The sequence below is a fragment of the Malania oleifera genome, chromosome 1 (genome assembly GCF_029873635.1).
Source record: "Malania oleifera isolate guangnan ecotype guangnan chromosome 1, ASM2987363v1, whole genome shotgun sequence".
Classification (NCBI taxonomy): Eukaryota; Viridiplantae; Streptophyta; class Magnoliopsida; order Santalales; family Ximeniaceae; genus Malania; species Malania oleifera.
The window spans coordinates 101,653,531-101,668,276 of NC_080417.1; the positions used below are offsets into that span (position 1 = coordinate 101,653,531).

The 14,746-nt window shown below is 33.9% G+C and overlaps 1 protein-coding gene across 10 annotated transcripts in view; it reads right to left on the reverse strand.

Annotated features, from left to right (window-relative positions):
- Positions 1–4,792: 4,792 nt before the first annotated feature.
- The window catches only part of LOC131165454 (CSC1-like protein HYP1), a 94,414-nt gene continuing 84,460 nt past the window's right edge, over positions 4,793–14,746 (reverse strand). For all 10 annotated transcript variants that reach the window (XM_058123319.1, XM_058123303.1, XM_058123298.1 and 7 more), the window contains one exon: positions 4,793–5,181. In XM_058123319.1, coding sequence (XP_057979302.1) covers positions 5,020–5,181 — 162 coding nt within the window. In that variant the 3' untranslated portion in view covers positions 4,793–5,019. The remainder of the gene's footprint in view (positions 5,182–14,746) is intronic.

Genomic DNA, 14,746 nt, shown 5'->3' on the forward strand with positions numbered 1-14,746 from the left:
TTAGAAGATCTATATTAAAAAGGTTTTTGGAAGGTTTAACATTTCTGACATCTATCATGAAAGGTTACAAATTAAGTGATAGTAAAAGTCGTACAAATTAAATGGAGTAGAAGTGAATGGGAAGACATTCTACATGCATCTAGTGTTGAAAGCTTGAATTATGCTCAAACATGTACTTGTCCCAATAATTATTTTACTATTAAAAGCTGGAAATATGCCATAACCTACCAAACAATTATAACCTACCAAACAATTTGGCTGAGCAATTTCATTTTGAAACATTGAATAATGAATATATTTCAAGACCTATCAAATAATTTGTTGTAATGTTTTCCTCTCAAAAAATAACGAAGTGCTCAAGTCAGTCAAGAGAAAAAGTTAATGTCTTGTTTTCAAAAGAAAAATGTGTGAGATAAAAGTATTGATTGAACACATTAGTGTCAAAATGATGAAAGCAAATCCATTGATCAAAGTATTGACAATTAATTAAAATGCATATCAAACAAGCAAATTTTATGAGTTTAGCTAAATGTTTTGTAATTTATGTATGTGTACATTATTGAAATGAAAATTATGAAAAAATGAAGGTGATATTTTGACATTATTGTGGGATTAGTTTATGATGTGAACATAAAAGAATAGTTTATATTCTTCATTATTATGACTTATCCAAATATATGTTAATTATATGATACATGAAAGGGATTATGTAAAATAATTGATACAAAACCATCATTATCATATCATTTGTTGAGTGATAGTGAATGCATATATATATATATCCCAACCCTAATTTCTGTAATTTCTGTAATTTCCTCCTCTCTTCCATTCTCATTCTCTGCCTCGCCCTTTTCCATCTTTCTCTTATTTGCTTGCTCACCCACCACGTATCGATGAGACCACACCCATAGCAGGCGAGCTTCCATCGCCAAACAAGCCTTCGCTTACGGGGGTTTCAACCACCTTGTTATGTGCAACCATGAGAGTGAATGGCGTTTGAGGTTGAGGGTGAGTGGTCATGAAGCTTAGGCGCCATCATGCTCAAGGGCCACCTCCTGTGCTCTTCTTGGTGTGATGGAGCTACTTTCATTGCTGTTGTCCACAATGTCAACCCGGCGACGCAATACGTTCCAGCCTCTCTCCCTAAAACCAGATGATGTGAATAGTTGGCAGTGCTATGTGTTTGTGGATGCATGAGGGGGATTGTGTAATGTGTTTGTGTGAGAGGACTGTATACATGATGTGTTTGTAAAATTGCTCAAGTGAATACTCGAGGGTCTATGTGTTTGGGAGTTGCTATATATATATGCATGAGAGGGGTTGTGTAAAATATTTGTGCGAGAGGACTCTGTATATGATGTATTTGTGAAAAAACTGATCAAGTGAAAATTTAGATTGCACGAGGGGCTATGTGTCTGGGTGTTCATATGCATGAGAAGGGTTTTGTAATATTTTTGTGTGAGACTCTGTATATGATGTGTGTGTGAAAATGCTCAAGTGAATATAGGTGTATTTGGGAGTTAATATATGCATATGAGAGGGGACGTCTAATTGTGTACATGGTGTATTTGTGAAAATGCTCAAGTGAATATCTATGTGTTCGAGAATTAATATGCATGAGAGGGAATGTATAATATATTTGTGTGAGGACTGCAAACATTATTTGTTTGTCAAAATGTTTATGTGAATATCTACTTGTTTGGAGGTTAATATATGCATGACTAAATCTAATGTGAATTAAGTAAATAATTGTTCAAGATTATGTTTGATTTACGAAATGCCTATTATTAAGAATAAATTAATTATAACCAGTTATATTTTAAAAAAAATATTGCTATTATAAAGTAAATAACAAGTGAAACTTTTTATAAATTTATATAAAGTAAATAACAAGACTTTTTATTAATTTATAACCATTCCCAAATTTCCACTATATGTCTTCTTATTTCAAGGAATAGGTATTCCGTGAATCATTTAATCTAAATAAATTTTACTAAGCCTTAATTATTCTTTTTCAATTGTTAATTTAAAATTAATGGAATATATTTAAAAGTTTGAGTGACATAATCAATTATTAAATTTTAGTGTTAATTGAATTGTCAATGTATTATGTATTAGAAAGTTATATATATGTTAATAACTCTAAATGAATTCCAAATGTAATCAAAACATACCCTTCCAATTTAATTATGTGAATTTAGTCAAATTTTATGTGTTTAAAAATTCAAATCTAAGTTATTATTTAATGTTTAAAAAAAAAAAAAACTAATTCCTGAAACCTAACTTTATTACACAATAATAAATCTAAGTAATAAGTCTAGAAAAAATAATTCCAAATTAATTAAATTAATTTATCTCTGATCGATTTAATATCAATTGAAAATTATATTCACGAATATTTTTTTTTTGGTTTGATTCTAATCATAATTCTAAGTAATAGATTTATAAATTAACAACTTCCTCTGAAGTTTGGTAAAAAGACAAAAATCTTTCTCGAAGTTTAAAATATTTTATAAACCTTTTCACAAATTTCAAAAATTCTTTAGACCTTTCTTGATATTTGATTTTTAAGATACTTTTAATTAACCCTAAAAAAATGCGTTTTTGCCGAAAATAAAAAGAGAGATGTCTTTTAATAAACTTCAAGAATGGTGTGTGAGAAGTTTAAAATCTTAAGGGAAGTCTAGAATTTCTGAAATCTCAGTCCATGTCTTTTTTTTTTTTTTTGTCAAATTTTAGAAAAGGTCGGAATCTTTTATACAAAAATAAATGAATGAGTAGTGATGATTTTTATTTTACCACATCAAATTGTGTGATTATTTATTTATTTATTTTTATTTTTTTATTACATAGGAACTCCAACCATCAACGAACCCTTCACACCCCCTAGTGCGAAAAAATTAGACTAAAGTATCTACATATTATATGAATAAACATATCTCTTGCATTGCACAAGTTTATACTTAAATAAATAAAAGGAATAAGATTCTTAGTGCGATTTGCATGATCACATAGGGTGTGCGTATACATATAAACAGTTAAGTTATATTCTGATTTATGAATCTATTGCTAATAGGTACAATTGACATAAACCACCACAAAGTCATCCAAACTATTGGCGTGTATCGTTAAGCTATACTGCCCAACATCTTTGTCAGTTAATGTCCACATGAAAAATCTTTCAAGATACATTGAAATATGAATCTCCTTAATCAATGTACCATTAATAAGTGTCACATTAAATTAAGGAAATTAAAGATATATTCAAGTTGTGCGGAGGAAGGGAAAAATATTATATATGTTTATGACCCTTTGATGAATTTGGTTACTTATAAAACTACACATAATCAAGTAAGAAAAAACATAAAAGGTAGAAAAGATTAAGTTTTGCATAATTGAGGGTTCATAAAAAGGAATAGAAAGATAATAGAGATATAGTAACCAAAATCATGAATCTTCTTGATCAATGTATCAGTGATAAAATGAGCCAGAACCAAATTTGGTAGATCAAACCCAAATATAATAGTGAGGGGAGAGAAGTTTTAGTAATTTTCACATAATTGAGGCTTAACTGAAAAAATATAAAGCATTTTTATTTGGCTTGATAAAAATGATGTAAGGTATATTATGAAGTACATTTTGCATCCTTGCTCAATTATGATTTATAAAATTAGATCCTCATAAAAATTTTCAAACTGTATGACGCCACCATACATAATACACCCGCTCCACTAATGCCACAATTTTAACAGCAAGAGAGGCGATCACAAATCCTACTTGCCTCATCACTTCTTGCACGTACCAAAAATAAAAAAAGAGCAGGCATACTACCACAAGGTTCCCTTTAAGCTCTTGTTGGCCTTCCCCGCCAAGGCTTCTGATGATTTCGACCTTTTAACGATGAAGAAAAGGTACTGAAAAACAGCTTGAATTTTTTTTTTTTTACTTCACTGATGCCCAGACCAAAGAAAAGAAAAAGAAAACAAAATATATAATGAATTAATACATAGAAATTAATTTTACACATTACTAACATTTAAAATTTATAATCATATTAGAATAATTTTTTTTAATACTAATTGATATAGGAGAAAAACACAATAAAAAATATTTTTATTTTTTATTTTTTTTCTTCCTAAAGAAATATTCTTGGTCCAAACATATCTGCAATACCATTTGAAACTTCGAAAACATTAGAAAAAGAAGATTTTGATATGATACATTTCCTCATTTTATGTTATCAAGAAATGTTGGAAAAATAAAAACATACCAAGTCAATGAACAAAAATTAAAATTTTCAAATAATTAATATTTAATTATTCTTTATTTTTAATCACATTAAAAGGAATTTTTATTCTTGATTGTATCTTATATAAGTACAGTGAAAAATGAACTTTTTTTTTTTTTTTTTTCTTATTTTCCTTTCCTCTCCTTTCTGCGAACAAAATTTTTTAATCCAAATTGAATCCTAATCAAGGATTTTTCTTGGACAAAGTAAAGACAAGGCAAATAAGAAAAAGAAATCATTTATGCTACATTCTCTCCCTATATAAAATACTACTAAAAATTATTTTCCAAAAATATGATTAAAAAATAAGATAAATAAAATGCTAATGATATATAGAATCCAAATTCTTACTCATTGAATTGGTTTTTTTTTTTTTTTTTTTTCTTACTTTTTTCTCTTCCCATGATAACCAAACATGAAAAAATAGGAATAATATATATATATATATATATATATATATATATATTTTCATTATTTTCCAAGCTCTAGGCCTAAAAGTTATAATGAATGGAAACTAAATGGGCAATTTCACACCCAAAAAAAAGGCTATTAGCATCAAAATTCATGGTAGCTAGGCAATGAGTCGAGCGAATACAACACATGCAAATAGGTGTTACAAGAAGCTATACATACATCTTCATGGAGCAAAATTTCAATCTCGGTGCATATTAACAATGGTTTTTCTAGCTTGTCATCATCGAACATCATTCCAGTATAAAACGACAGTACCTTCAAACTTCAGCGTGATGAAGAAGGGGAGAGTTGTGGCCATCATTGCTTTGGGAGTATCGGATTGGCATCAAAGCAGGATCCTGATATGCTGCGACTAATTTATCCATAAAATCAGCCATTGTGGGATCATTCTGGTCTTCTCTGTCTTTCCTTATCAAACACTGCATCACACATTATTTCTGTTAGGGTCTTGAATAAATGTGTAAATTCTTATTATTATTTTTAAAAAAAAAAAACACACTAACAGGGATGAGAGAGCGAAAGAATTATCACGTCAAATGTTGGTACAGATAGCATCTAATACGGCATTTGATAAGAGACAGGAAAGAAAGAAAAGGAACAAAGTAGACTCGGTGGAAAATCCTTTGTCCAAGATCCAATGTAGATCCAGGTTTCTGTTCATTTGCGAGATCCGGACGGTCTAGGGGGAACTACCACAGCTCCTATCTTCTTGAAAACCTGTACATCCCTTATCAGTGTATAGGCAATTATCGCTCGAGCACAGGTTTAGTTTTGGCCTCAATGAAAATATCAAATGAAGAACCTAACAATGCATTTTCATAGGCTGAGAATTCCGAGATCACCCCAAAAATGAAAGGGATGAGGAAGGGATCATACCATCAAGCCTTCTTTTGGTAGGGTAGAAAGTTGGGGGAGAAAAAAATAATAGAAATGAGACTTTCCTTCCAAAAACTCAATCCCTCCAAAATGAGGGAATGGTCAAAAAAGATTTGACCTAATTAATCATTTTCTTTGCTCCCATTTTCCTTTTCTTTTAACAATGCAGTAACAGAGAGGATGGAAACATTCTTCCCGCCCCCTTTTCCCTCCTTTTTTCATCCTATCAAGCACCACATGAAATTGATGGCTGACCAGCATGTGATGATTTTTTATTCTTTCAACCCTACCCTCCCCTAGCAACAAATGTCCAAAATTTCTTCAGCTTAGGAAAGGAGGAAGTCATAAGATTAACCCCAAGTAAACACGTATCCAATTCTCCCAGCTTTATGCCGGTCATGATTTAAGCCCACAAATAAAAATAAAAATAAAAAAATAAAAAGAATTACACTGTTGTGTTCTATGCTATCTAAACCTATACATGTGTACAAATGTACTGTATGGATAAAATATGGTCAAAGTGGATTTCTTAAAAGGCTGATGAGGCCTGTCCCAAGACAGTTTGTCAAGGGCTCCCAAGATTGTTTATAATGTTTAGATGCCAACCCAGCCATTGCCGAACAGTTTTTGGTTCGATGCCTTGGAATTATAACCATTATGGCTGAAAGGTCTAGAGACTGAATCCCGAGGCCAACCCCACAGAATTTCCATGTGTTGATAAAGGGCAGACTGCTATATAAATAAAGTCAACTCAGAACTAACCAGCAATGGTAGAGTAGCCTGCAGAGGCAAGGTCAAGATTACCAGGTAAGGGTGCAAAGCAATAATATTCTAATGATTTTTCATTAGTTCCATGTGAGAAGAGACAGGCTATTTTAGTAATTATGTGATGTAAGTGGGGGTATTTTGGTCTTTCCATGTTTTTTAATATTATTAATATATAATAGAGCAGACCTGGAACTGAAGGCTCAAGGAAACTGCCACCTCCTTTTTTCTCCTGCTTTCTTCATCTCTCCTCCCATCTCTAACTTTACAACATGGTATCAGAGCACCAATCTCCTCTAAAAATCTGATTATTTGGACACTTTTTCAATTTTCCCCCCTTATCTTCCTGTAATCAGCTCTCAAATTTGATTTTCTGGTTTGTTTAAGTCATTTAGGGACAATTTTAATCTTAGTTTCACTGTGAAGCATCCTCGGTAGGATGCCATGTGTGTTGGTGATGATTTGCTGATATGGAATGAACTATGCTTTGTTTCTAGTATACTGCTGTTGCTATGTTGCTGTTTACTAGTTGGTTATCGTGTTCGGGATTGACAGCCTGCAATTTTGGATCAGTTGCTAGTGGTTTTATTGGTGTTTAATGACTATTTCCTGTTCTTGCTGGCATACTTTTAGCTGCTGCCAGCCATCACAATATGGTAACTTACATCAACTGTCTGTTCATCCCTTAATTTATGTTTTTAAATGCAATAACACTCATCTGCTTTAGCATTCTCATTTTGGAAACTTTTACTTTTTTAGATATTTGTTTCTTAGTCATCCAACATTCTAATCCATAATTCATGGATGGTCTCCTACCTGTTCAATTTTTCTTTTTAATTTTAAAGACTTTTTACGATCATACAACACATAACACTTCTCCATACTACCCAACCTGAAGTCACTTAAAACTCTGTTACGTCTTCTTCAATTTCTCCTTTAGCTTGCATAATAGATCCAATGTATTGAAATCTGCCACTGCTAATAATTTCTTGGTTTGGTCTAGTAGGAGGTTGTGTGGGGCTCTGAGGATGGTGGTTTGGGTCTTGCTAATTTGGAGTTTAAAAACACAGCTCTTTTGGGTAAATGGCTGTGCTTGGAGGTAAACTCCCTTACAGAATTATAAGAAGCAAATTTTGACGTGCATGTGAAAGGTTTTACCCTTCCACATGGAGGTTCATTTCACAGGTTTACCCTTTATTCCTTTTACAAAGTTTAAATTGGGAAGAGGTAACCGTTTTCACATTTGGGAGGATGTTTGAGTGGGGGGTATCATCCATCTTCTCTTCATAATGATGTGATTTCCTCCTTTTCTAGTTCCATACGGTAACTCCTTTTTGTGGGATTTTAATTAAATGAGGGGAAATGATAGGGAGTCGAAGGAGATTTCTTCTTTGCTTCTTGTGCTGGAGCGTTGTCATATCTCTAGCTTGGGCGATGGTAGGAAGTGGGTTTTGGATTCTTTGGGAGATTATTTGTCATTTTTTTCTCACCTTGTTAAGTCCAATGTGTCTTTTCCTCTTTGTTGGTGCATATGGGAGGCTAAAGTTCCTTCTAAGATAAAGATGTTTGATCAGCAGGTGGTTCCTAATAGAGATAACACCAACAATGTGTTCTAGACTAAAGCCTGGTTTCCTTCTGAGTGCTTTTTTGAGCAGGAGTAGCTAGAAGAACCTTCTCCACTTGTTTCTACATTGTTCATTTACTCGAGGATAGGGGAATAGACTATTTGGAATTCTTGGTAAAGTTTGGGCACATCTGAAGTCAGTGGAGGCACTATAGCATATTTCTATTGTTAGGTTTGGGAAGAATGTTGCTAGGTTGTGGTCCTTGTGGAGGTGTGCTCTTATGCTGTTTCAAGGGAAATTCGGATGGGATGGAATGCTTAAATATTTTCTGGCATGAGTTCATCACTAATTCACTTTAGGACAGTGTGGTATTTGGCATCTCTCGGCTCTAGTGCAGGTTGTTTCAAGGCTGCTGCTTTGAGGAAGAAGTCAACAGAAATTGTGGGGCTCTATTGAGTGGATTGTCCTAATTATTATTTTTATTATTATTATTATTTTATTTTATTTTTTCTGTTTGAAGACTCATTGTCCTGTTCTCTTTTATATTTTCTCCTTGGTGTTCTAATAAGGTTTCTTTTTCTCTCCAAAAAGGATTTAAAAATAAAAAACTTGAACATAAAGTTTAATCTCTTCTCCAATAGTCTTCCTAAAATGACTAAAACATTACATTTCATGTGTTCTATCTTATTTCTACTTATTTTTTTTTAATAAGAAAAGAAATTGTACTAAGAATTACAAATTAAATGAGGACAAGAATAACAACAACAACAAAACCAAGCCTTAGTCCCACTAAGTGGGGTCTGTTATATGAATCCCTTTCCGCCAATATATGTGATCATGGACCATTTTTTTTTTTTATAGATTCAAGGATATTAAATCCTTACTCACTATCTCCTCCCAAGTTATTTTAGGTCTACTCCTACCCCTTCTACTGCCCCCACAGTATCTAAGTCACTCTTCCTCACAGGTGCACTATGTGGCCTATGTTGCAAGTGTCCATACCATCTGAGTTGTCTCTCCTTTATCTTATCTTTTATAAAAGTTACATCTAACTTACCACGAATAAGCTCATTCTTTAATTTATCTTCCAATGTTATACCACTCAGCCATCTAAGCATTCTCATCTCGACAACTTTTACTTTTTGGATATTATGTTTCTTCGTCGCCCAACATTCCAATCCATATAGCATAGCTGGTCTTATAGCTGTCCTATAAAACTTCCCTTTCAATTTTAAGGATATTCTACGATCACAGAGAAAACTTGAAGCACTTCTCCAATTTACCTAACCTGCTTTGACTCTATGCATTACATCATCTTCAATTTCTCCTTCAACTTGCATAATAGATCCAAGGTATCGAAATCTACAAATGCTATTTATTTCTTCATCATCAAGTTTAACTTTGTCTCCAATATTCCTCTTATCATTACTAAACAATAAAAGAAAACAAAAAAAAAAAAAAAGCTAATTAAGAAAATCCCTCTTCAGACCCTTGCCACCTTATTTCTACTTAAAACTTATAGATTCTCAATTTATAATCCCAACACAAGTCATTAGTCTATCGTACATGTCCACAGTGTCATCTATATACCAATTACATCTTTTTTTTAGAAGCCATGATAGAACTTCCCTAGGTACCCTATTTATAAGCTTTCTCTAGGTTAATAAAAGCCATGTGCAAATCCCTCTTCTTTTATCTAAATTTTTCCAATCATCTTCTAAGAGATATACTTTTGTAGCTAATTTCATGAGCATAGCACGAAACTGATGTTCTCAAACCCTCATTTTTAACTATAATCTTTGTTCAATTAGCCTTTTCCATAATAGCATGATACTTATTACTATTTTGAACATCACCTTTATTTTTTTTATATAGGCATTAAACTTCCATTAATCAGACATTGTCTTTGTTCTTATAATTGTATCAGCTACAGTAGTTAACCATATTATTCTGTTATCACCAAGACATTTCCAAACTACTTCTTCTTCTTCTTCTTCTTCTTCTTCTTCTTCTTCTTTTTTTCATGCATACTCAAGTTCATTGAGTTTAATTTTGCAGATAAATCTCAAAATTTTAGCCTTTTTCTCATTTATCGATTCGAAGTTTAAGCCTTCTACTCAGTTCTCCATGAAACAGTTGACTAAAGTAAGTTTGTAATCTTTCTTTAAAATCTTCTCTTTTTTCTTTTTAACAAAAACACTATCATCCTCATTTTTTGTACATTTAATATTACCCAAGCCTCTACCTTTTTTTTCTCAAATATGTATTTTTACTTTCTTTAATATCTAGTACAAGAACCAACTGCCAAGCCTCAACTCCCACTAGATGAGGGTTGGTAAATGAACCCTTTTCCTTGAACCTGCACGATCTCTTTTATATACATACATACATACATATATAAAGGGAAAAAAAACTGGGACAAACCAAAACTAAACTGCTAAAAACAACAAAGAGAAAAAAGAGGAGATCAACAAACCGGCATGTTCTCCAATCACTCTAATTTCTGAAAGTAGCCCCTTCAGAAAATCCATAGCTGACACACGAACAGTGAGGAGAAGTGCTAAATTTTGTCCCAAACCAGTACCCAATTTAACTTTTCCCTAGAAAAATTTGAGCATTAAGCTCGATCCATATTCCCCCATAAAGCTGCAAAAATACCACACTTCCATAATGCTGTCCTATCCTTCCTTCTTCCAAAGCCTACAAAAGAAATGGCTAACTAGTCTTCCACCAAAGGACATCCCAACTCTCTCCCATAATACTAAAAAGCTTATTCCAAATCTTCCAAAAGAATTCAGAGTGCAAAATAAGACGAGAAGCTGTCTCGGAAAGCCTTAATTTTTGTGGGAGCCTAGGCCTTTCAAATGGTAGAATAGAGTGAAAATGAAGAGTTGGAACAGATCAAGAATTCAAAAAAAGATTTGTAAGAATACTCTCAACTGATCCAAAGACCAAGAAAGAGCATCCCTCCCCGAAGAAAGGTTACTCCCATTCAATAAAGATAACAAACATGACGAGTCCACTATCTCCCTATCTTTAAGGGGTATCCTAAAATGGAGATTTCAGGAAACTAAGGGCGGCTTAAGTCACCAACAAAGAAAGATATGGCTCTTAGCTTGCTTAGAACTCAAATGAAATAGATGGGGGAATGAACTGAAAAAGGAATCTTTTCCCTGACAAAGGTCTTCCAGAAACAGATATGAGAACTCCTGATATAGGACAAGATGCAAGACCAAGGAAGGATCCTTGTTGGAGAATAATTAAGAAGAGTTGGGTCAAGGAATTGTTGAGTTTAATTAGTAGTTTATTATGTGTTTAGTATTAATTAGTATATGATTGTGTGCATTTCGGGGTTCACAATATTTGCATAATGTAGGGGGTTTTTTGTAATTCATGTTGTTTTAGGAATATTTGTGTAATTTCATGTTCAGAGGCTTTCATATAAATAGTGTGTAAAAGCAATGTTGTAAGCAGTTGATGTTGAATTTGATTTGAGTTGTGAATGTGAGTTCTCCCTGTATCTCCTCCCTCCCTTCCCCTTCCCCTTCCCCTTCCCCTTCCTTTCCTCTCTTCAATTTGTTCTGATCTCTCCCATGGCTGCAGATCCTTGATACTGCCCCTGCATCATTTGGTATCAGAGCCCAACCACAATCTCATTCTTCCATTTCAATCCCCCATTTTACCCTCACTCTTCTTCTCTTCTTCCCTGCTTTTGCTTCTTCTTCTTCTTCTTCTTCCCCTTTTCTCTGTGTTTCTCCCCTTCAATTCTGTCTCTCTAATCTCTTCTAGTTCTGTCAAAATCTTCCATTTTGAGACCATCCAGGAATCTAAATCCCACTCCCAGATTTGTCCCCTTCAACCATCCTCTCTGCTGAAATTTCAGTTGGGAAAAAAAAAACAACTAAATGCAGTTTCTGAACAAATTCCAAAATTCCAGTCATGCCCCCATTTCTCTGAACATTACTTTCCAGTGACATCCTGAAACACCACCCTTTCCATTGAAAATAGAAACCTCTAAAACCCTTCCCCTCAAAATCGTATTACCATTTGACTAGTCGTGTGGCCCCACACGTCAACCAATGATACTCCAGCTGCCGACACTCTGAAAACCCTAAGCTACTATGCTTTTCTCATCACACCAGAAACACCATTATACTCCCCATTCCTTGATCTCCTTTCACCCCAAAAATCATCACCGTGAAGTCACTGCCAGTGACTCATGCACCTCACACCTTCAACGCGAGTGAGCTGCAACTGCCAGCTTTGCAAGAAATTCCCTGCAGCCATGATATTTTTGGGTTTCTCCACGATATTTTGATCTGCAGAATAATATTTTGATTGCACACACACCATAATGCAAGAAAGTGCAATAATTGGACACGAAACACTAGAGATTGAAGAATTATTGTACCACCAGTGCTTTGGAGCTTGGATTTGTCACTGCCAGCAATAACAAATCAGTTTGCATCGCTGCGTTTGTGAGTTTTCTTTGTGAATTTGTTTCATTTCAGCATGACAATCAATATCAATGTTTTAAAGGCTCAATTGAGGCTCGCCTCAAGGCATGATAATATCAGTGCCGAGGCTTACGCATTTTTTACAGAAAGCAAGCCTTTTACGCCTTTTTAATTGAGGCTTACGCATTTTGCGTGTGTGATTCTCAAGTAAAAATTGGTTAAAAAATTTTAACATGTTTGTATAAAAGGAACATCATAATATGAGTTAATTTCTAGAACTCTTAGACCTCAATCCTTCCAAAATAATTGAGAATTGTATCTTAGATCATGAAAATAGTTTGAACATTGTAATAGTATAGCTATCTCTTGTCATGATTTATGCCATGTATTCAAGTTAGCAATTTTTTAATAGACAACAAGTAGTTTGCAAAGTATATATAATTTTTCTTTCTTACATTAATCTGTGATTTTCTTAATTTTTCCTTATTTTAAAATATATAAAATTTATTTACATATTTTTATCTTAAAAACAAATTCTTAAAAGGCTTATGCCCCAACGTCTTAAGGCTTACGCCTCGCCTTACACCTTCGCCTTTTAAAACATTGATCAATATCAAAGGTGAATTGAAGATAGTTTTTGTGAAATTGAGAGCAAAGCTTGTGGGCGAATTGTGTTAAGGCTTTTGGTGATGTATAGTTGCAATATATATGAATAAATCCAGCAATAGGGTGACAACTTACTGGAAAAATAAATGGCTTTTGTCATACTCTGAGCATGATAATAAGCTATTCCACACCCTTCTTAAGTTTGGGAAAAAAGTATGCAAATTCATTTTGATGGAAGGTGTCCTATGAACGTGATATCAAGAAACGGAGTCAATCGAATGCAGTTTTATCCGGAACCTCACCCAGAGCCTTATCCAATATCTTGGCTTGATGCTCTACTATATGTTTTGGCGAAAGATGTTTTGTTCCTATCCAAATGGGTGACTACTTTGATCATGTTTGGTGTGATATCATGCCTATGAAGATTGATCATGTACTCCTTAGATGATTTGGGCATGACTCAAGGACATGAGAACACATGTCTTCCACCATAATGGGAAGAAAACCGTTTTGAAGTCGCTCCTACCAATCAACAAAGACAAAGAATCAGTCACATTTAATCAACTTGAAAACACTACAAGCAATGGAATGCATCTGTTTGAAGACATCCAAAGTCTTCCAGACATTCCTATCATTGAGTTTGTCATCCCTGGTATGATCCTAATTCTCAACCCAAGTCTATGGTACTATCAATGGAATGTGTTTTTTTGTCACATTCAAGTGCTAGCTTTTGAAGATTCCAAGTTTGCTTCTTAGCTCTCATCCTCCATCATTTCAAAATTCAAGGTCGAATTTTTTTTATTTATTTATTTGGGGGAGAGCTGATTTAGGACAAGCAAGATATCGGGAAGATCCTTGCTAGAGAATAATTAAGAAGAGTTGGATTGAGGAATTGTTGATTTTAGTTAGTATTTTATTATGTGTTTGGTATTAATTATAAGATTAAGTATATTTGGGGGTTGTTTGTAATATTTTTGTAATGTAGGGGTTTTTTGTAATTTGTGTTGTTTTAGGGATATATATGTAATTTCATGTGTAGAGGCTTTCTTTTAAATAGTGTGTGAAAGCCATGTTGTAAGCAATTGATGTTGAATTTGAATTGAGTTGTGAACATGAGTTCCCCTTGTATCTCCTCTCTCCTCCCTTCCCCTTGCTTCCTCTCTTCAATTTCTTCTAATCTCTCCCATGGCTGCGGATCCTCTATTCTGCTCCTACATCACCTCCCCACCTCAAATTTAGTGTGGGCTGAAAGAAGAATAAATCTTAGAAATGGACCTCCACAGACGACTCAAAGAACATATTAAATTAACATTGATATCCCACCCATTCTTATCCAACCCAAACTTCTAATCACTTTATGCCAAAGGGATGATTCTTCTAGAAGGAAGTGCCATAACCATTTAGCTAAAAGAGCACTTTTTTTTAGACACCAACTTATCAAGACCTCCTCCTCTTCTTTTTAGACCCACAAACCTCATCCCATCTCACTAAGTGGTCTCTATGATCAATCTGCACAATCATAGGGACTATCCTTTGACAAATGGAGGGCTGCCAAATCCTTAGTTGCTCTCTAATTACCCCTCCCCTCCTACTACCACTAACATTAACTAGCTCACTCTTCCCCATTGATGCTTAGGTCTGTGTTGCATGTGCCCGAAATATCTAAACTGCCCCTTCCTTACCTTATTTTCTATGGGGAGTATGCCTAACTTAGA